General features: G+C 38.5%; 1 protein-coding gene across 1 annotated transcript in view; it reads left to right on the plus strand.

Annotated features, from left to right (window-relative positions):
* The first annotated feature begins 489 nt into the window (after positions 1 to 489).
* The window catches only part of HS2ST1 (heparan sulfate 2-O-sulfotransferase 1), a 77,388-nt gene continuing 51,833 nt past the window's right edge, over positions 490 to 26,044 (plus strand). Inside the window, exon 1 of the mRNA XM_053950503.1 lies at positions 490 to 746. Coding sequence (XP_053806478.1) covers positions 623 to 746 — 124 coding nt within the window. The 5' untranslated portion in view covers positions 490 to 622. The remainder of the gene's footprint in view (positions 747 to 26,044) is intronic.

Raw genomic sequence — 26,044 nt, forward strand, 5'->3', positions numbered from 1 at the left:
GAATAAAGCCCTTTCCCCTTTCTCGGGAACTGCCAACCGGCACCTCGGCCCCCAGCGCGGTGACTGACAGCCGGCCCAACCAATACTATTGTGCTTTCCCCGCGGGCGGCGGTGCCTGTGCCCAACGAGGTTGGGCGGATGGGCGGGACTCCAAGCAGCGCCTTCCAATCAGGAAGGGACGCATGTAGGCGGGGACATCGCCTCGCTCCGGCTGCTCAGAGATGCGGGGGAGGCGGAGCCATTCCCGCGCCGGGCCAATCGGACCGCGCGAGGGGCGGGGCCGCGGCAGCGCCGCCCAATGGCGGGGGCGCGGGGCGGGGCCCACCGCGGGGCCCGGCGGCGGCAGGGGCGGGGGCGGGCGCGCGGCCGGGCGTTCGGTTGCCGAGCAGCGCGCGCAGGGCGGGCGGGGCGCGGCGGGGGCCGGGCCGCGCGGGCGGGGCGGGCGCTGCGGGCCGTGCGCGCGGCGATGTGAGAGCGGCGGCGCCGGGCCCTGTCCGCGCCCCCGCCCGCGCTCCCTCCGTCCCTCCTCGCCCGCGCCGTCCCCGCGGCTCCCGCCGGCCCCCGCGGGCCGGGCCCCGCGTTATGTCGTGATCCCGGGCGGGCGGCGCTGCTGCTGCTGCTCATGGGGCTGCTCAGGATTATGCTGCCGCCCAAGTTGCAGCTGCTGGCGGTGCTGGTCTTCGGGGTGGCCGTGCTGTTCCTGGAGAACCAGATCCAGAAGCTGGAGGAGTCCCGCGGCAAGCTGGGTGAGCGGCGGCGGGCGCGGCCGGGCGAGGCGCGGGGGGCGGCAGCGCCGGGGCTGAGGGAGCGCGGCCGGGCCGGGGGAGCCCCGGCGGGCGCTGCCGCCCCGGCTCCGTGCGCTGCCGTGCCCCAGCGCCGCGGGACCGGGTCGGTGCGGGCCGGTCGCTCCGCAGGAGGGGCTGTCCGCGGCAGCCTTGGCCTCTGGGTTCGTCTGTTTGTTCTGCGAGATCAGCAGCCCTGTGAGAGGTCAGTGCCGGGAGGACGGGACGTGTCTGTCGTGTCCGAGCGGGTTTTGGCAAGGCCGCGGTGCTCACGGCCGCGGGCAGCAGCGGCCGGCCTGCCTGTGCCTCCTCAGGCACCTGGCGAGGGAGGAGAGCAGCAGCCGCGGTGCCCGAACTGAGGCTGGTTCTGCTGCTGCTGCAGCCAATTACCCTCTTCTTCACGTCTGATTTTTAATTCAGACGTTTTACTAACGCTTGGCACTGTAATGGAAAGCACGGTGTAAAGAAAAGAAAACTAAAGATTTTGCTCTTAATGACAAATGGGTAATTTGTTTACCACTCATTTAATGTAGGATGTTATTTTCTGCATTTACTGAGTGTAGTTAGTGATTTCCTAGACTGTCACTGAGCTGTACTTCAGTGAATAGCGGTGAACTAGAAATCTCTTGTGTGAAATTTCTTCTACTTTTCCTGCCTAAAAGGTTATTTTTAGAGTAATATCTGCCTAACAGGTAACATCTTACTACTTTTTCTGTTGTGCATAAGGCTGCAGAACTTGTAAAGATTTTACATTGCTTAATTAAGGGTCTCCTGGGTGTGAAAAAACACCATTCTCAACCTAGTTTGTGGTGCCGAGGAGTTGTGAAAACAGAGCACTGAGACTTCTGGTGTACACAAGATAAGGAACTGATTTGCAAACATTGTGGATTTGCTTTCTCCTATTATTTCACTATACTAAAATGTTTACATCATAACAGTAGTTAATAGTGTAAATTGAAGTTTGTAGGAAGAAAAGTGCACATCGTGTTCATTCTGGTGTTAACAGCAGAAGTGGATTTGAGAGATATGGGAAGTTTAACAATGAGTTTTTAACAGTCTACATAACAATGTTGAACTGTATGAATGCCATGGGGATTTTACTTCACAGCCTTTCTTTTCCACTCCACTCTCTGAACTGTATATTAGTGATTAGGACCCTGGAAATTGCAGTGGCTGACTGAGTTGAGGGAGGCCCTTACTCTGCATACTTTTCAACTGAAAGTTCTTACCAACTATAATTGAGGCATTTTTTTGCAGGGTTTCAATAACTGTAAACAAACATTTGAAGAAGAAAATTAGAAGATAAAGCAAGCAAGTGTTGCCACAGTGCTGAAAGTTCAGCGGTACTTTGTATACATCTGCTTTAAAGTGGTTCATAACCATGGCTTCAATGCTTCTGTTGCTGACAGTGTGTGTTACTTTAGGGAAATCTACCTCCTGGCATGAAATAACATAATGTGTGTGAGAACAAAGAACTGTGCTGGTAAAACTTCTTCCTCCCTAATATATATGTAATGGACATGTTTAAATTACATATTTAGAGGACTAAATGCTCAAACTGCTGTGGGACAAGAATCAAATCCGATTTTTTTTCTTGAGGAGAAGGGAAAATTATTGTGAAGTTTCTTAAACGTAAGATAGAAAGATTTGCTTTGTGTGCAACTTAACTGGTGGCTCTCTAAAACCTGTGGAAGGAAGGGGAAAAGACTTTCTGTAGCAGCTTTGAACTCAGATTCCAGTTTTTAGTGTGAGAGTATGCTTTGTTAAAAAGCTTCTGGCTGTCTGAAGGTCTCCCTTATCACATGTCTGGTATGTATTTTCTGGCTAGCAAATATTAAGATTTTATTACAGCTGTTTTTTTACCATCATGATTGGTTAGATTTCTCCTGAGCTGCATTATGGAAAATGTTTTTTTCCAGATCAAAGTATTTAATTGGCCTAATGCACTTGAATGCCAATTTTCCTCCCTGCCCCCTAAAAGAATGGTGTGGGTGTGTATGGAGTGATACTATGATTTGAGGGTAAGGACAAAGTAGCTCTTTCTGTTGTGTTTCTGTGGGTGCTTTATGTCAGAAGTCTTGTTACAGGGTGTTTGTGGACTGGGTTTTGAGCTGTGCCATGTGTTTACATTGATATATCATATGATAAACTGTCATCTTGGAAAGTTTTTGTAAGAGTTAGGCACTGGCTAGGAAAACCAAATTACTTCAGATTTGATAGCAAAATAATTGTGCAGTCTTATCAGCAGTTCCAAAAATGTTCAACTGTACTTTCAGACAGGGCTTTTTCCAAATCCTTTACATATGAGCCACTCCAAATCCTGTAGTGAACAACTGGGGACCTTAATTTCAGTTTAATAACTTAAAATATCTTGCCTATAAAGTGAAATTGGAGTGTGTTTCAGGATGAAAAAATAATAGGAACCTCTTTTTTTTCTGTAAGACTTTATATGGGTAAGCTTGGTCACCCTGGCAGGCTGCTTAGTTGAGAAGTAGAGGACATATAAGCAAATGACCATCACAAATGCTGCTGCTGCTGTTTGTGACAAAATTGCTATGATCCTTTAAAAGGGTATTTATAAACCTGTGGGCTTTTTCATATGAAAAATAACTTCCTAATTAAAAAAGGTAAATCAAAATATTAACTTCTTTGCAGCTCTGTACGAGTAGTTTGTAGTGGTGAGATCACAAGCAGAGTGTGAACAATTTGTAATATGTTTGTAATATGAGATTTCTACCAATAGCTATTAATCTTTCGTATTATTTTCAGGTTTACATGATAAATTAGCATGCTCTCCAGACTAAGCTGTCCCTAATTGCCGGTGAGAACTTTAATGTTTTTATTTAAGCCTGGTGTAGGTATGTGCCTGTTAGCTCTAGGAATGCACAGCCTTAATAGAGATTATTGCACATGAAAGGCAAATGTTGAGATTTCATTGTTGTTCCTGGAACAGGAGGACAAAAGTAATGTCTGTCTGCCCCTTTTGGGTTTTGGAGTGCAGTCTGTCTTTGGTATAAATTGACCTAGCATTTAAAATGTTTAATGTGTACCATGCCATCTCCTGCATTGTCATTAGTATTTGTGGTGAGTTGGATCAAAAAAAAAGATCCAGCTGGATGTAATCCATCTTCTCTTCCCTCCACAAGATTATGTAATCCATTGGTGGGGAGAAGAAGAGCTAAGTTCTTATGTGTTCTAGTTCTTCTGTTTGAATAATAGTGTTTTACAACACTAAGCAGTAGATGCACTTCAGGTTTGGCCAGGGAAGTGGGAGAAGACAGTGTCTCATTTGAGGGTTGAAGTCTGTAGGATTGATGAGAGAAGGTGAGGATAGGAGATGGAGAAGGATTGCTCTTTAGTGGGGGGGAAATGAAACAATAATGCTGCTTTCTAGCACTTTAGTGATGTTTCTGTATTGCGTTGGAAAAAGGCTTTGTCTGAGAAACAGAATATACCATAACAGGGAAAGCAAGGATTGAACCTGCTTCAGATCATGTTGAAAAACTTCATAGCTGTAATGTGGGAGTGTTTCTTCTGTAAAGTGATAAACAAAATAATGGCTCATATCTGTTAATTCAGCACCTTGAATCCAGAGTATAGAAGTCTGTCATCTAAGATAAATTCTTAATATTTTACTTTTTTTTTTTTTTTTTTTTTTTTTTTTTAAATACTTAAATTGTTCAAAAGGCTAAGGCTCCTTTCATTAGCCCAGGAAAGAAAATTTAATTGATGATTTATTGCCAGATTAAGAAAAAAAATAAAGGTAGTTTCCTAGTGTATGTGAGCCTTGCTGGGGTAGTATCTTTCTAAGCACTGTGTCCCTAATAAACCACTGTTCCCATGAAGTTAAAGGATTTAACTTCTCAATGATTAAGTCCTATCCTTTATGGAAAGACTTTGGGATGATGAAATGATAGACATTTCATGTTTCCTTTATTTAGAAATAAAAAATCTCCTGTTGGTAGGCCTGCCTTTTGCATGTTGTTGGAAAATCCCTCAGAAAATGTATGAAGTTGTCTGTTCTTGCATAGCACGCATGGTTCCTTAGCATATTATTATTTTTGTAATTGAGCATTTATAAAGAGGGACATAGAACATTGTAAAGAGGAGTTTGTGATTGTTGGCAGCTCTGGCCACACACAGCTATGCAAATAATTTCCTACATTTTTTTCTAAATATTGCCCTGTTACACTGTAGTTATTACTACTGAGTAGCCCAAGGCATTCCTTCAGAAGCTGTTTTATTGTATACTGGGTTTCCTGAAATAAGAATTGTAATGCTGCTTCTTTAGTCTATCCCCATCCAGTGGAACTTCTTCCATTTTGTCTTGCTGGTTTTATCATACTTTTTCACTTGATTCTCTCTTACTGTTCCCTTTCACCATGCCTCTGGTTGTCCCAGATGGTCTCAGAATAAATTTTAAACTACTCTCGTACTACAATTGTACTTGCCATTGGAAACTGTATTATTGAGCAATTGTATAAATTTTGTTCTGCTTTTTATTTATGTTGTTGTTTGTGGTTTTTATATTTCTTTACAGCTTTTTGGGGAATAAATATTACAGCTGTTGGTGTTCTATTTTCTGTGAAATTGGTAATGTCTGAACTTTGACTAGTACAGAGCTGTGCACATTCCCAAGCACTCATCAAGGCAGCTCAGACTTGCTGACGGGGTCTGTGACTTGATCTCACCCCTGTTGGCTGGTACCCCAACAGCTGGTTCTAACAGTAGCAATAAGAGGCATAACTCTCTAAAATATCCTTTCCCCTTCTGAAAGACTGCATGTGAGAAACTACAGTATTGTGGGACCTACTTTGCAGGCATTGTGCTTTTAGTGAAGTAACTTGGAAAATTGGTGATCTGGCAGGGGATATTTTGTTAGAGATATTTTGAGGGCAGTTGTGAAAGATTAAGTGGGCTTGAGAAAACAGATAGAGCAGCTCCAGCCATGGGCAGTGGATGAAGTAATCACCAGGAAAGGCACTCTATCTTTCTGGGTTCTCCACTGAAAAAGGCCAGATTTGAGCCAGTACATATCTATGTTACTTAGTGAGGCACAAATTTAAGTTGAAGAGCACATAGAACTACAATAGCATTCTCCATGGAAATCCTGGAAAAGAGATATATTTGCAGTCACCTCTTTAGGACAGAAAAGGCTTGTGGGACAGTCAAAGGAATGTGAGTACTTTGTTCTTCAGTGTGAATTAATGCAGTATTAAAATTCGTAAGGATAGCTGTGAGGTAGCTCAGTTGTGAGTTCAAGGCTGGCAACTTCAGGAGAAAGTGTTCAAAGGAGTTCTGCATGCTATTCTTCTATATCATTGGTTTTTTACTTAGGAAGATAGATTGGGTTATTTTAATAATGAAATACCTGTCAGACTTTTCTACTGTGCTTAGCACTCTAAAAGGAAGAGTGGTAACACAACTGGAAATCAGAAAAAAACTACATTTGATGCCTTTATTTACCCTGTGCTAAAGCAACTAAAACAACAGCATTATAGCATAACGGCATGCCAGTGCTCACTTTGTTTTTCTTGTCTATTTTCTACTTCTGAGCATGGCAAAAGTAAGTAAAATTTTCATATCTGCAATATACCTCTGAAATCCAATAGTTGGAAGTTCCTGTCTTTTCCTTAGCTCTCACTGGAGGCCAGTATATATATATATATATATATATATATATATACACTACCTGTCCAAAAGAGACCTTGTGAACTATGTAGACCTTGGATTTAATACAAAGATGAAACCATTGCTTTCCAGTTCATTATTGTTGCCTAGGGAAGTTGAGGATGCCCCATCCCTTGGAGTTTTAAAGACAGGTTCGACTCCTCTCTGAGCAACCTGCTCTAGTGAAAGGTGTCCCTGCCCATGGTGGGGATGTTGGAACTAAGTAATCTTTGAAGTCCCTTCCAACCCAAGCCATTCTATGGTTCTGTATATTTTCACATGAAGGGAAAAAAATTGTAGATTTTTTTTCTTCCGTATTTCAGAAAACTGACATATTTGAAGCTGTTTTTGTTTTCTTTGCATAGCTTTGTATTGCCCCTGGCTATTGAAGTTAGGGACGTTTGAGCAGTTCATGAAGCAGTAATTTCCATATCTACTGACTGGCAACCACGAGTCACTCACTGCTAGACTTATTCTGGCCAGACTGGTCTTGTCTTCTAATAATGAGTGCCTTCTCTCAAGTTCTTGCTTCTCTGTAGGAAATAGATGGCTTTTGCATGTGGAATCCTCTGTGTATTATCACTTCAATGGATCAAAAGACAGTCTTTTTGTGTAACTGTGTGCAATTTGTAGTTTTCGGCACTTATCTAAAGTGTATTTAAACCTTGTCAAAGCAGTATTAAACTAGTGGTAAGAGTTTTGCTTGAAATCTGTTTATGTATCTGAAATACTAGCCTGGCAAGCATAATGAGAGTTCCACGCTGCAGAAAAATAGCTAAACTAGTACGTGTATTTGCATTATTTTTTCAACTGGAAATAAAAGATAAAAGACTGAGTGAAAGGACTCCAGTGTTGAGAGAGGTATCTGAAGTTTGGCCAGCTGGCTGCAGCCTTTCATAAATATGTACAGACTCTTAGCTGCAGTCTGGGAGATAGGCAGTATCTTTTTCAAACCCTCAGCTTCATGTGATGCTCAAGCCCATCCATTGTGTTGGATCTCCCACTCCTCTGAAAAGCTGTCGCTCTCTGAAGTTGTGTTCAAAGCCCAGCATCTTGAGAACTGTGGCATTCAGAGAAGTCCTCACCCGTTTAGGAGAGAAAAGCAAACCTCTTTCCGTGCTGGAATTGGCCCAGCTGGTTCTTTATTCACCCCCCAGCTCCTCACCATTTGACCTTTTAAATTCTGGAGAACTCAAGTCCCTCCTTTTGGCATTCCTATCAGTAATTACCTTTATCAGAATAACTTCTAATGCTGATTATAGCTGGTATGCCCAGGCACTTCCCTAACTTACCAAGTGTCAATACTCATGGAGCCATTCCTGTGGCACAGATTTGTATAGCTCTGTGTTGGGAATATGCTGACAATCAGGACATCAGAGTTACTGCAGGATGTGCCTGTGAGTGTCAGGGACTGGCTTCATATTGAGTGTCTCTTTGTTACCAAGGGATTATTTCATTGCTATAGTTAAATTTTTTATGGCTATAAATTAAGTGCATACTTTTACCATACAGGTATTGTTTGCAGATGTGTCTGCAGAGAACCCAGCTGCATCCACATGTCTTTTTATTGTCTAGTACTCAGCATATTATTGCTGTCCTTACTTTGCAATATCCTTGTGTCATAATGGTTTCAATAACATTACTGCAGTAATAATTATTATTCAAGTTTTCTGGTACTGATAAAATTCATCATGAGTAGCTAGAAGTCCAGGGCAGTGAAAGAATTAATAAGATAATTAAATTACAAGAAGTATTTGGAAAGAACCTTTCTATCACTTTGGCCCAGTCTTTGTCTTCCTTCTTCAAGTCCACTTTCTATATCTGGTTAGAGTTTAAAATGACAGCTGACATCCTCTTTTTTTCATCAGTTTGCTGTTTAATTCTGAATACTGATTTGTGTTGAAACATATGTAAAACTTAAGTGCTGTTTTGATAAAACAGCTTTTGATGATTTTGAAGTGTTTATGCAAACCTTGTGCATAATTGCTGTAAAGCTGTAAAGAGTGTGGGGATGGGTTCTTAGGTTCCTTAAATTAAAATGCATATATTCTCCATTTGCTTCTGTAGTTGCTTTTCTCTCAGATGATCTTATTTTTTCTTCTTTTTTTCTAATATATATAAAAATACATAGGTGAGAAAGAGTATGAAGTATATAAATTTATCATACATGTAATCCTATGAGATATAAATATGATCTATGTATATATTCCTCACCCTGATTGCCTGTATTTTCCCATGTTGTAATATAGGATTGATCTTTCTTGTACAGCAGATTGAAAGGCAGTAGCCTTTCATTTCACTTTGAAAAGGTGCAAAAAGGCAAGCAATTGGACAGAGATTATGCTTATGCATCTCACTTTCTGCAAAAATGAAGGGGGAAATCCAGTTTAATTATTTTTTTCCCCTTGAATCTTTTCCCTGTGTATCTTTCCTCTTTCAGTATTTCTGTTACCTTTTTTTCTGGATATATTGTTGTTGAACATATTCAGGATGATTGCATGAATAGCGTATCTGTATTTTCATTGAGATATTTCCATTTCTTTGCATTAATTCTGTGGAGAGCTTGGGAAGAATGAGAAGTCTCTTTTTGCAAAACATGGAATTTGCAATGGATTTTAATATACAAAATCTTAATCAACAATTGATTATATTAGAGTTGGTATTGATCATTCATTCTAAGCAAAGGATTTCACTAATTCTAAGAAGGATTTAGAAATTTAGAGTAAAAGTCAAAAGATAGGATGTGAAAATGATAGAATCTTATTCTGACACATTAAGTAGATTAAAAATTGCCTTTGTAGTGAAACAAAGCACTAAGATTTTGGCTCCTTCAGCATCTGAGTGACAGACGTAAACTGGGGAGCAGATTTTTTTTGGACGATGTATTTCAAAAGTTTTTATTCTTTCAAGAAAAGGGCATTAATATTTCCAAAAGTCCAGCCGTGTCCTTCCATTGTTTGCAGGAAAACTAAGATCTCCCAGGGTTTTATTCCCAAGCTGAAGAACAAAAACCCTATACCCTGTCTCCTGAGCAAAATACAACTGTATGATCACTTTCTGAAGATGTGGTTTTGTATGTGGCACACAAAATAGCTTGCATGAGGATCTGAATTTTTTGAAACAAAGCCATAATGTTAGGTTTTTTGTATGCTGGTGTTGAGTGAAGTTTTTCATTGGTAAAATCTTATTTCAGCTGCACTCCCAGTGAGAACTTCAAAGCCAAGGTTTTTCAGCATCTCACTTGTCAGTAAACCTTCACCAGTCTGTACTCTTAAAAATTGTGAAAAGATATTTTCCTGGCAAAATACCTGGAATATAATAATATTCTTGATACATTATCCTGTGAACTGAGATGACCATAGCACTAAAATGCTTTCCTGTAATCAAATTAGTGCCTTTGGGAATATTGAATGCCTTAGAGTTTGCCCCTCTTCCCCACCCCCACCCCCCCCACCTTTTTTAAAATTTAAACCAAACGTAAGACCCTTACAAAGCCTTCCTCCTTATCTGAGAATAATTTAGACTGTTTTAATAGGTTTTTAGTCAGAGTAGCTATTTTGTATTAAGTTTGTTGATTCTGCTAACAAGGCAAGCTTTTGAAGATAAGTACCTAATAAATAGTTTGCTGTTTTATGATGAAGTGATTAGATCTTGATGTCCAGTTTGATGACTTCAGACTGTGTATAGTGGGATTGGACTGAGTGTGTTTTTGAACTCCGTTTCACTTTGAAAGATAGCATTTCAAGAGTAGATGTGTATTTGCTGTTTGAAAACTTCCTGTCATAAAAATGACCTTTTGGTGTATAAACATTTAGTAGGAATTGGAATGTTTTGTAAATTTACTGTCTTTCTATTTTTATCAAAACAAATATTTTAAAAAAATATTTCTGGGTGTCTCTCCCTTTGCTGTCCACATTATTATCCAATGTGCTAATTGCACTGCTGCTCTCTATTTGAGTGAGGGCAAAACTTGCTCTGGTGTTTTCTCAGAGCCTCTTCAGGTTTACAGTTAACTTCAACAGGAGTGTCTTTAATATTTTTGTTTGATCAAGCTATAAAAAACATGCTATAAAATTTCTAGCATATTGCTTGATTTATACCTGTAAAGTCTGTGTTGAATGTGTATGCAGTAGTCTAGGTGGTTTGGGCTAAAAGTGCCAGAATGCCTTACTTTCTAGCTGGGCTAGTAATATTCATTCTAGTTCTTGAACTACCCCACAAACATGCATTCTGAGCCAAAAGCACAGGCTGAATGACCAGAAATACCTGTCTAAGCTTACACTTAAACACAGCAGTGTTTATGACCTGTCTTGTCTGGTACAAGCCTGAATTTTATCTTTGACACTATTCAATGGCCAAAGCAGCTAGGGTTATGTAAAACCTTCAACACAGAATTCAGTTGGAGCTGCTTTTATTAAAAAAAAATTGCATTTTGAGGGAAGATTTTGGAATGGTTGATGAAGTAAAATTTCTTTTTAGGGGCATAAGAAGGCTGGAGAAGTCACAGAAGAGCTATTGAAGTTAGCAGAGGATGTGTGAAGTACTCTCCCAGCAGAGTGCCTGCTACTCTGGTGGGAGAATAACACCCCAGTGATAGCCAGGGTAGCAACCAGAGCTGTAGCCAGCTCCTCCACCAGCAGGAATCAGAGCTTGGAGCATGAAGTTAAAGCACTCTTGATGTCAGTTCTGTGTAATGCTTTGGGCCTTGGGCTGCAGAGATGGCATATGTTTGCTTCTGGACAGGAAGGGTCAGCCATCCCTTTGTTCCAAACCAGGAAAAAAATGGTACAGGATACTAGTCAGGCTTCTTGGCTATTCCTGAGGTGTGATAAGTGAATTTGGACTAAAGGCAATTTCATCTTGTAATCACATGGTTAGACATAGAGGAGAACACTAAAAATTACCTTCTGGAGAGGGTAGGAGAAGAAGAAAGGACATGTATGTGAGGATTAGTGCAACTTTTGTATTTGTGAGCTGCCCACAGTCTTTCTGATCCCAACAAAAAGCCAGTGAGTATTGGGGAATATGCTTATTTTCAAGGCTTCACTAGTTTAACACTCTGAAAATGTACTTGCTTCTGATTCCTATTGCTTTGTCATTTACCCTCTACAAAACCATTGAACCTTTCTGTCCTTTTGGATATGAAAAATCAGCATAAAACTGAGGTGTTGGTTTAGCACAAAGAAATGATAAATCAAACAGCAAAACATTTAAATGTATCCCCTTCTGGTTTTCCTGTCTGTGCTTTCCAAACCATACTCTGAAAAATACGGTCTCGCTGACATGCTTGCGGGGGCATTTTTCTAAACATTTGTGGTTGCTGGAGCAACCCAAAGCATTGTTTCTACTGATTTTTATGTGCCTACTTAAGTGTGATTGCATAGTGCAGATGGCAAGGCAGTCTTAATAGGAGAATTAAGAAAGAGAAATAGATTATAAATTATTCACATATCAAGTTGAAAGAAAAAAAAAGCGTGTGAAGAAGAATGAAAATACTGAAATTAAAACAAGGGTTTTTTCCTTGTTTAAATCCATAATGAAAAGCTCTTGGAAACTGAGTGACTAAGGAGCATTAGTGGTGATTTTCTGGAGGTTTTAAATATGTGCACACTTTGGGGATGGAAGCTTGTGTCAAGGTTGCAGTTGAAAACACATATTGTTTTGCAGTAAGTAATGACATGTAATAAATTTCTTAAACTGGTGCTATAAAATACTCATACAAGATAGTTGTTTTGATGGAAATGGTGAGAAAAGGTTTTAAATGTTAAGTGAGATTGAAATTTTAGTTCTCAAGAATGAATCTAGGAAAATTGTAAACTTTTTTTAGACTTGCTTCTCATTATTTATCTTAAAAAATGTGGAAATATAACAAATAATATGCTTTTTAAATATGAGAAAACCTGCTGAATGTCTGACATGACACTTAAGCAATAAAAACTGTCAAGTGTTCATATAGCAGCAGGAATATTAAATAAAGTGATTGTTCCTACATTTCTTTTACTTAATATATAAAGTATTTGAATGTAAATATAATCATGATATGGCACTCTAGAGATAATTACTATGCAAAAGAAACGTATATTATCATCTTCTCAGATATCCAGTAATTGAGTTGGATGAGTTTTCTGGCCTTGATGGAATTGCTTGTCTACAAACTCTGCAAATTCTGTTAAAATCCTTCAACCTTTGCTGTAACAGGTTCCACAATTAAATAGGAACCTAAGTTAGCTTTTCTACAGAAAAAGGCCTAGTCCTTACAAATAGACAGAAGGCAGAACTACCAGGTAGTTTAAAGTTTTACCAGTGGATAACAGTAAACTAAGTAGAGATGTTAAACCATAAAAAGAGATTGTTCTTTTTCATTTGGTCAAAACCTTGTTACAATGAATTTGAGGAGCTAAAAAGCCTCTGGTATTTAAGAGTCAAAATGCATTGATTTCAAATTTGTTTACTCTTGTTCTATTGTGTAATTTCAGTTGCATCCTTCATAATTTTCCTGTGGTATGTAATCTATATGGGGATTTGATTTTAAACAACTGCATGCTGTCCAAGATGGAATGTGGTGTATGTGAATGAGTTGTCTGTGTCTCTTTGTCCCAGGGAGACCCTCATAGAGGTTTTGAGTGCTCAGTTTGGTTTCAGAGCAAAGGATCTTGGTTTGGGGAAATTTGTAGGTAGAAAGAACTTAATGATTTGAGAATAATTATATTCTTAAGTTTATCACTGCTTCCTGTTTGAGCTAACAGGAAGCAGTGGTCAAAGTTATCTAAAAGTATTGCAACGTTCCTTGAAAAATGTGGCACTTAAATAATTACCAAATGCAAAGTTTTTAGGAGGTCTGTCATCCAGTAATTGTTAGCAAGTGTCAAAGAGCATATCAATTAGTTGCCAATAGCATTCTTGGTAAGTGTAGCTGTTACACTGGAGTGTAACCTCCCGTACTCATCACAGAGTGTTTGTTACATGAAGCAGTTGTGTTTCCAAACTAGAATCAGACTGACGTTTTGTATGGGGTAGTAGTTAAAGCATTAACAGGATTCTTGGCATTCTGAATTTGATTTTGAGGTAGGCTTGTTTGCTTGTTTGATCTACAGGCGTATTTCAGGTGAATTTAGAATTTGTGGTTTTTTTTTTTTTTTTGTGTGTGTGTGTTTTTTTTGGTTTTTTTTTTTTTTTTTTTGGTTTTTTTTTTTTTTTTTTTATAAAGGGATTGTTGTGACCAGAAAATGTCAGTGTAAATGTCTTGTACTTGACAATTGTGTGTGGTAAATGCACATATTGCAGATTCTGGTGGCAGTCTTGTGACTAGGGGGTTTTATTTTCTAATAGTTGGAATAAAACTGTGCAGTGACACTGTCTTTTATGATTAGTTGATAAAGAGCTAAACTTTGTGTTGGTGTAAAAATGACTGTTGAGTTTGGTGTTTGTTTTTGAGGTTGTGTTCAGGGGGCTTGCATTATTTCTGGTTTTTTTAATATGGACATCCAAGAAGAACATTTGCGAATGCCAACTGCTGAAGTGACATTTTCTAAAGAAAATTTAAGATTTCTTGCCTTGAGTGGTCTGACAACCACTGCATCAACAAAGTGCACATGACTTTCCTTGTTTGTGTGTTTTGTGGAAATTTTCCTTTTTATACTTTGTGAGCCTTGGCTACGATGCTAGAATTAAGAACAATTTTATTGAGCTTTTTGTCATTTTACAGGTTAATTTGCGAACCACTGACTGAACAGAACAACTTTTACAGACTGTAAAGGGCAGCCTTTAACATGGAGTAACAATCAAATAAAACAGAGTCTGTTGGGCAGAGTAATTTTCCCATGTTTTACGTGTCTGTACGTGAAGCAGGAGGAAGGCTGGGGCTGCAGGCCTTGGCATGATTCATAGCAAGAAAAGCAATGATGTGATGGTAGGTTACTGCTAATGCTGTGGGTCACAGTAGCCCATCAAGCATGGAAGCCTTCAGTAGCTCTTCTGCCTCTACTCTCCTCTCTGTGCAGTCACAAGAATGTAGCTGATCAGCTTGTGTGTGTGTGTGGAGATGACAAAGGCTTTGTATTTTTAAAATACCCAAAAGAGCCATCCTAATACAGAAACAATACACTTTGTGTTTGATCCACGTCATTCACAAGTGCAGTGCAGGTATGTGACATTACAAACTTGTATAAGTACTAAAAGCTACTGTGTCTATTTATATTTAAGTTTAAACTTGGTAATTCTTCACAAAATTTGATACATGTTGCTATGGAGAATAAACTGTATTGGTATCCTTGTGCCACCTGAGAGAGAACTGCTTTGTCTCCCTTCCCCTGTTAAAGCTCCATGAGCTGGGTTTGAATGAGCCAGGATGCTTACTCAGGCCACTGCAGCCTCTCTGGGGGCATGGACTTGGCTTCTCTAAGCCTGTTCTGACCAGCTTTTGATCCACAGCTCGCTTACGTTTCTGAAGTGCTGCATTTATGATGTGGGTTTAAGCATGAGTCTGTTCATGATGTGTGTTCTCCTGAAGTGACTACAAGTAGAGATTTACAGGTCTTCTTTCTGTGTCATTTGTTCCACTTCACATGAAATAAGGAAAAATTTCTTCCCTTGAAGTTCTGTAGTCATCCTTGTGCTGAGAGAATCTTTATAGTTTGGCTTAAATGATTTAATGACATATTTTTAGTTATTAGTCCATATGGATTGTTAATTATTTAATAAATTATGTTCGGTATGCATTGAAATGAAACCTTTATAGAGTTAGGTACTTTTTATATTAATTGGAAGTAAGCTTATTAAACTAACATTTCAGAGGAGAGCGTATGTTGAGAAGACCGATGACTATTTTAGGGACAGTATATAACTTCTGCACAGTACCTCATAATAAAGTCATGCTATTAAAGACTTTCCTATGTTGAATTTGTATATGGGCAAATATGCATATTATTCTACTCCTCAAATAAGCAGTAGTCTGTCAGTCTTAGGAGCTCACTGGCTATTTCAAGAATTTAACCTCCTTTTGACACTTCCATGGCTTTTTCCTGTGAGCAACTTGAATGCCACTTACTCAGCAGTAAGTAAAATAAAATGAGCTTAGGAGAGCAGCATACAGTAGATGTTGCTGGTAACAGAAAAAGCATGTAAAATTGCCTGTAAGATGATAACATTTCATAACATTCTTGAAAACAACCTCTCATATATTGATTTTTTTTCCTGTATTTTTTATCCCCCCCTTGCAAATATGAAATGTAGTCTTTCAAGGAGTCTTATTTCTTCGTTGAAGACTTGCTGTATTGATCTGAAACCACAGAACTGAAATTGATAATATTTTAACGGTGTTCCTTTTCTAATGACAATATATGGCCTTATGTTTAAGTGGAAATCTTGCTGCAGTATTTCTGTTACTGGAATTTGTGGACCAGTCAGGGAGGGATTTCACTGAAAACCCCTTATGAGATACTGGAAATGGAATACTTCACTGACATCTGTGTGAATGGATAGCAGACCTTTGTAGACATGATTCATGGAAGCATACTGCCAGCTTCCTTCAGAATAAAGTGACGGGAGAGGAAAGATACTGAATAATCCTGTATGAATGAATACAAATTTTTGTGGTTTCTTTTTGGTCTGGTGCTCCACTTCTCACAGGCCAACTAATGAGCACACTCTTGTTAGTAGGTTACTACTTTAGGTTACTCAGTAATGATAAATATAAGAAACTTATCTCAGAACAAGAGACAATTTCTCCTTCTCTCTTGCTCCCTTTGTCAGACGATGAAATTAAAAGCTGCTGTGTATTAATTGTTCCCCATGATAACTATGTTGGGGTTGTTGCAAAGCCTTACTGCTACTCCAAAAACATTGTAAGTTTAATAAAGTCAGGACTTTAAATTAATGAGAGAACTTTTCCCTCTTTCTGATAAAACGAGGGTGAAAAATTTCATAAGAAAACATAAAAAAAGGCTTAGGGTGATTTTTTTCGAAGTCTGGCTCTGAAAACAGAGGAAGTACAGAAGGTCAGAATAACAGTGTAGAATTTTTGATGCTTTCCAGTCTCACTTGTCCTCTTTACCGTCATAAACCTGTTGCTTCAGAACAGGGTAGAGTGTTTGTAATCCCTCAGAGGAAATGAGTTTCAGTTACAAATACCATCTTAAGCTAATTTGGCCTGGGCACTCAAACACAGCACTGTATATGCAGTAATACAATTACTGTATTTTTAGACATAACAACCTGCAGGCTGAGGATAGACAACTGAAAGATGCCAAGAGTCTGTGCAAGCTTGGCTTTAGGGAAGAATAGGAACTCACGAGGTCCAAGTAATTTAGAGCCTGTTAAATTTAGTCTCTGAACAAATTTTTCTGTTTTGGAAACTGCACAATATAAATTGAACATTAAATCAACAAATAATATAATTGTAGTCGTGTCTGCATGAACCATGTTTTTAAATTCTACTGTAGTGAAATTTATGCTAGGAAAATGTGCCTCAAATCAAACAAACAAACAGAAAACTCATTATGAAAAACTCTGCTTGAAGTTCTGAAAACTTTAAATGTGCAAAATGGTTGTTTCTTATCCAGTGCACACAAAAACCAGTTGGTTAATAATTTCACAAATGGTTGGGAACAAAATGAGTTCAGGATGATGCACTCCTGTGTATCATAAATACTTGCAGAAAGTAGTGTTATCAGGAGAACATAAAACACTAAACAGATGTATCGTTGCATACAAATTATAAAGGCAAGTTAGGCACAGCTTTACTGAAATGAGGTAGGAACTGGACAGGGAATTTATATTCCTCCCCTTTCCCATTGCTTTTGTGCTGTTGTGTGTTCATCCCAAAATAAATTGTTATTGTATGGTTTCACAGCACTTCCAGTGAGGAGTACAGTGTTGCTGCCACGCTGACTGAAACTGTATGGTCTCAAAATTGTAACATCACAGAGTAAAAGTTTTTCTAGCTATAGTTTCAGCTGTAAAAAAACCCCATTGCTTGACCAGTCTTCAGTAAAGCCACATGGTAGGGTTGGTTTAAATCTGGGAGATTTCGTGTCTTGTGAGGAGTAGACAGTTGTTCATAGTGAAACTGATTATCTGGAGTATCCTTCTGAAATGAGATTTCTTAAGTTTCTAATATAGTCACACTGGATACAGCAGTACCCAGGGAATGCTTTTGCATTTTATTCAAGTGTATATGCACGTTTAAACTTAAATTCTAAAGAAGTCTGTTTAAAAACCCAACCAAACAAAAAGTGCTATTGTTTGGGAACAGTTTTAATGTATTTTGAATAGCAGAGTTTAAGTCATTGAGTGTTGAGGCTGTGTGGGCTTTTAAAAAATAACCACATAGTGTGACCTCTGCAGGTATCTCCTCATTTACATCTGATTTCTGCTCTTTCTAATGGTTTAGAGAGAGGGCTGAGTGGTAGCTGAATGAGATTTGTAATGTTTTTTAAAAATGTTTCTAGGTTGTTAATTAGCTAGGAAAAAATCTGAATCTTTTGAAGATTGTGATTTGAATTGTTACTCGTATATTTTACTGAACATTAATTCATAGTTTGAACTTGTGATATGTACTTTCCTATTTGTTTGGAGATTATTGTGCATTGTTTGGTGATAATGAGCTTTTCAGGGGAAGAATCTCACAATACCAAGTGACTGGGTAATGGCAGGTGAAACTTGTCATATCTAAATGTATTAAGAGAAAAACAATCCCAAGTTTACATATGTTAAATTCTGAATTGGCTGTCCTCACTAAGACAGGAGTTCTTGGGGTTACAGAAGTTATCTCTATGGAAACTGCTGAGCCGTTCTCAACAATGGCCAAAATTGCATGTTAAAAAACAAATTATGAACCACAGGGGAAAATTTTGCTTTCTATTGGCTGCAGCAGTTCTGCTGTGTTGGCCTTTCTTGCCCTTTATCATGGAAAAGGTTATAGCAGACTTGGAAAAGATCTGTGACTGCTGAGAATAATTAAAGAAATGCAGCATCTCCCTATATGGGGAATGATAAAGTAGACCAAGGGTTGCCAGACTTGGGAAAATATCTCAGGAAGGGAATGGTAGGAGCCTGTAACTATGGATAAAGTGAGCAAGGAATCCCTATTATACAACTAGTAGGAAACAATCAAAAATTAACTATTGCTTGATAGCCTCAAAAACGCTGAAACAAACTGGTGAACTGTAGAACACAATGCCACAGCATGAAATAATTGAAATGCTTAGAAGAACTAGGGGTAGAAAAATCATTAATCTGAAAATTCCTTAATGTTCTAAGTTGCCAGTAGGTGGGTGATGTTAAGTACATCAGGAGCATAGAACTTCGTGCTTGACCTGTTTTTGTCTTTTCCAGATGTCAGTTGGCCTTTGTCAGAGACAGGATATTAGAACCTTGGTCTGAACCAGTAAAGCCCTTTAGGTAATGTATGCACCAGGACACTTCCCTTAAAATACTACGTGTCCCTTAATGTCCCCATTCATCCTTTTCAGGGTATGCCTGACAACTCTTCAGCATTGTGTAGATTTATAGCTTTTACCTCTTCTGAAGGCATATAAAGACTTTTATCATTAGTCCCTTAAATTTCAAGCCAGATCTAGGAAAAGTTTGTCAATCCATTTCTTCCAGGAAGGCATGTAGTCTTGCTTTGAAAATGTCATCAAGAAAGGGAACATTTTCCTTGTTCATTTGGAACCTTTCAGTATTTTGAAATAAAGCCACAGTTTCTTAAAATTTGGATATGGTTCGTCTCGTGTTAAAGCCGCTGGATCTTACAGTGTTCTCTATATTCCCTCCTCACCACCCTGCAGTATTTTTCCCCTGTGAAGGTACTTACATCCTGTAATCATCTCACTTCTCAACCTCTCTGAAAAGCTAAACACATTGAATTCCCTAAGCCTCTCACTGTAAGGTACCTTTCTGATTCTTGAATCATTTTTATGGCACTTCTGCACCCTCATAGTTTTCCACCAACCACTTTAAAATATGGACAAAAATAGTATGGAATGTTTCAGCAGCAGGCTCCTCCCTGCCATGCACTTCATTGTTTTTCCTCTGTTTTGCCCTCCTGACCCATCAGTGGATGCTGTTTGTGATTGCTTCTGCAGCTGCAGATACAGCTGAAGTGGCTGGTTGTGTTAGCAAGATGCCATGTTCTGACATTTCCTAGTTTTTCCTGAAATCGAATAGCAGATAGAGCTCCGATAACAGCAGCATTATATGAAGTTGAAAGCAAGGAATTTATCATATTATCTCCAAACTAAAAATGACAACAAATATTTGCCTTCAATTTATTTGCTAGATAGTAGCAACTTAATTTGTAATCAGGATACAGAGCTTTTCTAATACGAAGATAATAGTATACCTAAAACCCCCAAACTCTTTGAAGAGGTGATACTTGAAGTTTTTAATGATTTCTTTTACTGGTAGGAAAATCTAGCATCTACCAAACAAATCTATCAAACACTGTGAGTATATTTAATGTGGAGTTTCTAGTTCCAGTCCAAGCTATAGTTTAACTGGCATGGAGCCATATTTGTTCAACTGTTCTGCTTTTATTTTTGAGCTGTTTTCAGGTTTGTCCACATGATACTCAGGGATTCAGAAGGATTTCTTTATAGAAGGCAAAGCAGGAAGAAACCCAGATCTTAATTGTAAAGGTCTAAGTAGCATTTGGAGTGTGTTTAAATGTGTGTGAATGTATTTACTTGCAACACTGCATAATTCCCAGTGTTACAACGGTATGAAACGTGATAGAACACGTTTTAGGATGAGGGATGATTTACATTCTTAGTGTCCTGGTGGAATAAATAACATATTAAGATAACATGTTTCTTTATTTCTTGCAGTTGTACAGTGGAAGAGAAAGCAGCTCACACTTTTATCTCTCAGGTTTTGCTTTTTTTCTTCATATTGCCATAAGGAAAACTGTTTCCCTTATTTTTCCTTGAGAAAGTACTGAAGCTTTTTAGATTTTATAATTGACCGGTCATACTTCTGATGTTTGACTACATTAAATATTTGAAATGTAACTTCTTCTTGAGAGGAGAGCAAGTTACTTTTCTGTGATGCGCTTAAGCTGGAGATGGAGTCATTTTAAACTTGTATTTTTATTCCATAGCTGATATTGTCTCACATTAGAGACTGGAAACCCTTGTGGTAGTATCTCTACATTGAAAACAAGTTATGTATTGTAGCACCTGCTTTACACTAATATTTATATTTATATTTGAGAAGTGAGCTCTTTTAAATTTTAAGAATTGTTCCCATGGGAAAGCAAGTTGCTGTCTATTGCTGCTCCAGATGTAAACTTTTAGAATTATTGATGAGGTATCTGTGTCCCTAACTTTAAAGTCAAGAGCTTGAATGCAGCTTAGAAAACAATTACCAGCTTGTTATAAAGTGCTCTCTTTTTTATGAAGAAATATTGTTGGAGTGCTCTTTGCTTGGACTGAAGTTATGACTCTGTATTGAGGACCCTGAGAGATAGAAGTGGGTGCACTTTGTCCCTCTGGTTGGCTATGTAGATTTGTTGAATGATGAAGTAGAGCAGCTTATACTTCTGTTCATTTTTTTGTGAAATTGAAAATAAGGAAACACAATCACAGTTGTAATGCCAAATGTGAGAGCAGTTGCACTGCTTTATTTATGTAACTGTTTCTTTAAAGTTATGCAGTATTTTGTCACCTTTGGGTTTTTTGTTTTGCTGGAGTCCAGACCATAGTTCAGTCCTTTGTCACTGGGTATTGAGAGTGTTTTTTACAAGGGCATGTGTGTCTGATGTTTACTGTAGCAATCATCGCTCTGTGAGCCTGAGACTGCATTTACTGTGCCTCCTAAGGTGTGGTAAAGGACCATGCTGGTCTGAGTTTAGAGAGACACAGGCAAACCAGTTGGGATATTGGAGAGTCTGATGTCTGCCCAGCAGTACCCCTGGCGTGATTGGAATTGGAATCTCTCAGATACTGTTAATGCAGCACTAAAGCACAACAAACAGTTTGCTGTGTTAATGAACAAGATTAAGCCCATCTTACAGCTTTATCAGAAGAATGGAGCCTTAATTTTTCAGGTAAAATTTTGTCATAAATGGCACTGCTTGGGCTGGAGGAAAAAAACATTGACCAAGTACGTTCATAGTATCTTAAATTAGTGGTTATTTTGGATTGTAAGCATGTTTCTCCACAAGGAGAAGTACGTGGCTTGGATTTTACTTTAATGTTGAAATCATTCAGTTTGTCTTAATTCTCACAGTTCTAAAGAGTAGGAATAGGTAGAGAACTTAAATGTATGCAACATATGGCTGAAATATCACATACACTAAAGATCTAAAAATCAAAGTTGCTGTCTCCATGACAACTGTAGCTGAGCCAAAGAGTTCTTTTCATAAAGACAGCAGTCATGCACAGTGAAAGTTCAGAGTCTGGGAACCTGACTCCTGGGATGCTTTGGGATCCACATATAGATCTACAGGGAGGTGCTATTTATGTTTGTATCCACTTAGAACTTAAGAGTGTCACTTGTTCCCAGCTTCTGCCTACAAAACACACTGATGGGAGTAGAGTGTTTTTGTGATATCTAATTGAGATGTCTGACATGTTGCAGATGGGAATAGCAAACTAAGAAGTAATGCAACCTTGGGAAAGAGAAATTTTAAATGTAAAATGGGAGGATTTCTGTCTTTAATGTTGTGGATGAGGGATGATGAGGGCTTTGACCTGTGGCTTTTGCTGATCAGACTTGTTTGTATGAATACTTATAACCAGACTCTTTCTGTGCAAAGACTCTCTGATGTTGATTACTAGAAAAATTTGGCTATTCAACTTTTCAGCTCTAGTGCCACTCTATTTTGGTCATGTCAGGTGGAAATTTGATTTTTCTTCTCTCTGATGCTAATTTTTCATGTCACAAAATAGGAAAAGTGAATCTTGATCACAGGTGGTAAAGATACTGAAAGCAAGTGAACCAATATCCTAACTATGGCGAGTTCTGTATAAACACAAGGTTGCACTGGTGTATTTACTGTGCTTAACTCCTGTTTTGTTTGGATTTTGGACTGATAACAGAACAGAAATTTTATGAGATTAGTTACTATTTTACCCTATTTTGAGTATCCAGACATAGAGATAAATAAAATGTGGATTAAGCAAATCTGTCTGCAAGTCATTTTCCTTCCTCCAGGTTGCCCAGCAGAGAAGCTTTATTTTACCCTATTGAAGCAAATATTTCCAGTCATTTTTTGGCTAGTTTCCAATTTAATCAAAATATGTTTAGATTACCTGTTTTATAATTTAAAACTAGATAAAAACCCTATTACTTAAAAAGGGAGGATAATAATGATGCTATAAGATACCACATAGGCCCCCACCCCCCTCAATTAAAAAGTAACACTTTTAATTCATGAAAACTCTTAAAAATGTAATTGAACTTTCTATAAACCCATTACTGTGACTCGTTGCCATTACTTTGATTTGAATAGTTCAAACCTTTTCTACAGGGACAGCCTGTATAATAATAGAACTATTCCTTTTTTCTGCTCTGGCTTCTCTATATTAATCTCAGTGCCAGTAATGGAGTTTGATCATCATATTTCTGGAATACTAATTCAAGAAAATTTAATCCCCTGGTGATATGAGTTAGCCTTTCCAAATGTGCTGTTATAAATCCACATGAGAGCTGAGCTGGTGGTGGTTGGCAGTCAATGTTAGCACAGTGGATGGAAGCTAAGTGTTTAGAAATCCAGTGCCTCTCCTTCATAAAAGAGCTCTGATTCATGTTCCCAGATTTTGCTATCTTGGTTTAACTGATTCTCTGCCTCTTGGGCCTGACCTTCCAATCTGTCCATGGTGGAGCTGCGTGGCACGGATGTGGCAGAAGGGACTTTGCACCAGCTCATGGAGCCACTTGCACTGATACTCCTCAAGGCTGGACATGAACTTCAGGCTGGAGCAGAAGCAGAGTCCCAGCTGAAGGAACAGCACCGTACGCGATCATCAGGCTTTGGATTGGGCACTCGGTCACATCCAGGCAGTTCCATCACTGACTGCTTGTTTCAGGGGATTAGGGATGGAGGTAAAGCAGGACTTCACAGGGCATGGGCATGTGAAGTGTTTGACTAGATTTCACCAGTCAGGAATTTCCAAATACAATATGAGTTCATAAATAAAGCTCTATTAACGAAAAAACAGGAAAATCATTAAAATACTAGCAAAGCCTAGCAGCGAATTTTCTTCTGCTTTCCACAACTTGAAAAATGTTTTTGGACAGTGCCACTCAACCCTGTTTTTGAATCTAGTGCTTTGTGTTAGTGATGAGTGCACCCTCTTCATATAATACATAATAGGTGAAGATTGCCATAGAAGTTCTAAGTTGGCTTTTTACGTGACGTTGCTTTTGGGGACATATATAAAAATTGAGCTGTATTTCCTGACAAATGGATTTACGGTTAATTTTTTTTTTATAACTTGAAACAACCAAATATACATTAACTTCTGTCATTAAAGTCTTGGCTCATACATCAAGTTTGGAAATCGAATTTGTAGATGGCACTCTTGGAAAAAGTGCCACCCAAATGAAACATTTTTCTTCTGGTTCCTTAAGTACTACCAATGTATCACAGGCTGAACATAAATGTCACCAAAGCAGAATTCTTAAATACCATTTTCAGAAGCAGAACACTGGAAAATATGATCTTTCACTTCAATTTTTCTTTACCTCCAAGTCCAGGTGAAATTCTTCAATTCCTGTAAAGTATATAAGACCACAGCACAGCAAAGTTGTAGGTTTTCTGAGCAATGCAGGGTTTTAGATTGTGCAGGCTCCATCATCCGTCACAATTCTGCAGACTCTTGCATAAAAGAGGATATTTTTTTCTGTTCTTTGTTTTTAGTTTTGCTAGATTTCAAAATGGACTTTTCATGACTGGTTTCCCAGGTTCTATTTTGCAGACTAAAGGTCTTTTGAGAATATCTTATCTTGTGTTTTAGCAAACAATGCATAATTGATAAACATCCATTGAAAGTAATCTTTAAACATAGAATTTAAAGATCTCTGTTAAATGGTAAAACATTGATTAGTAAGAGACAAATCCTCTTACCCAGCCTAATTCACAAGTGAGAGGGGTTGCTAAGAAGGAAGTTATTGGCATTGACAAAACTGTTAGCATTGGATTTAAGTACTGAAAGCATAGATAGGCCTGGGTTATTGTGTTGGGTTGAACCTTCTGTCCCTGGGGTTCTGTATGTGCAGCATTTTCCCTTTTCTGAGGTGTTTCTCTACAAACAGCTACTCCAGCATATCAGATTGTATGATATGTATGTATCCCAGTGCTCTTCGTACCTCTAAGACTTCCATACCCTTCTATGATTTTTGTGGGGCCTTTTGGGGGGTTTGGGGGTGGTTGGGTATTTATAATTATGGAAATACAACTATTTAACAACTCCAGTGTTCAATTACTAATGCTTTCAGACATTCCAAAAAGTTACTTTTCCTGGGAAAGAATGTGAATGAGAACAGCTCTTAAACCTTCCACATCCTCATTCAGGGTCTTATTTAACATGAGGAATTATTTTACAATTTAGAATCTATATCTTTCTAATCAGCATTAGTGAAGTCTGGACAAAACAATTTAAATTCAAGCTATATTTTTGTTCATTAGAGGTTTAAAAATGCAGGATGTCTGAATTCCAGACCTGTATTCTTCATTATAAACTGAAAGATAAATAGAATACAAAAGCTTTCTCTTCTGTAGTTTTATAATGTAAACATATTTATTGGTTATCTAAGTAGTTGCAATTTAGAATCTTATTTAGAACTGACATTCACACATCAAGTTGCTGGTATTGATGTAGTTCTGCCAACCACCACATTGTACAGTGAGGTTATGGTGCTTGGTACATCACTACTAGGAACAGAATTTGTTTTTTATGGTGTGGAACTTTATAAGAATTCTTCCAGTAAAGTCCATCAAGCTTCAGTCCTGAGCAGAAATCTGGTGATCATCTGATTCATTAGTTTTAAAGCAAGTCAAGGTTAGGTGAACCATTGAAAAATAAAATACTAATACACAGACTTATATGGTGAATGCTGCACGTTGATGGAAGCTGGCTGGGAAAATAAATGTTGTAATCTTCAGCTTTTTGCTGAAAGTAATCCTTTACACAGATGTAGATTAACTGCTTCATTATTGGCTGGTATAATTGGTGCAAGCATGCCAGTTCTATTTTGGAATTTGGAAGTCTGAATGGGACAGCTACTTTGAAATATCTTAGAAGACTTATATTATCTAATGCTGATTTCAAATAGCATTTTAATCTTGGCAAGATTAGCCTGGGCCTTCCTGTAGCTGAGCTTGAACAATGAAATATTTAATGCAGTGATAAATTATGAGGTTTTTAACAATAGTCTAGATCAATCAAGATCAACTTTATGCTTTGTGAGTTGTTTTCTAGTGGTGGTCATCATCTAAATAATGCACTAACTTGACCATAATGCCATGTGAGTTTATGTCCTGGTGGAGAACACTGAATGAAGCTTGCAACTTTGTGGACAAAAACTCAAAACTACTAATGCTCTGAAACCACACTGGATGGAGCTTTGAGTGGCGTGGTCTAGTGGAA

The sequence above is a fragment of the Vidua chalybeata genome, chromosome 9, assembly GCF_026979565.1.
Source record: "Vidua chalybeata isolate OUT-0048 chromosome 9, bVidCha1 merged haplotype, whole genome shotgun sequence".
Classification (NCBI taxonomy): domain Eukaryota; kingdom Metazoa; phylum Chordata; class Aves; order Passeriformes; family Viduidae; genus Vidua; species Vidua chalybeata.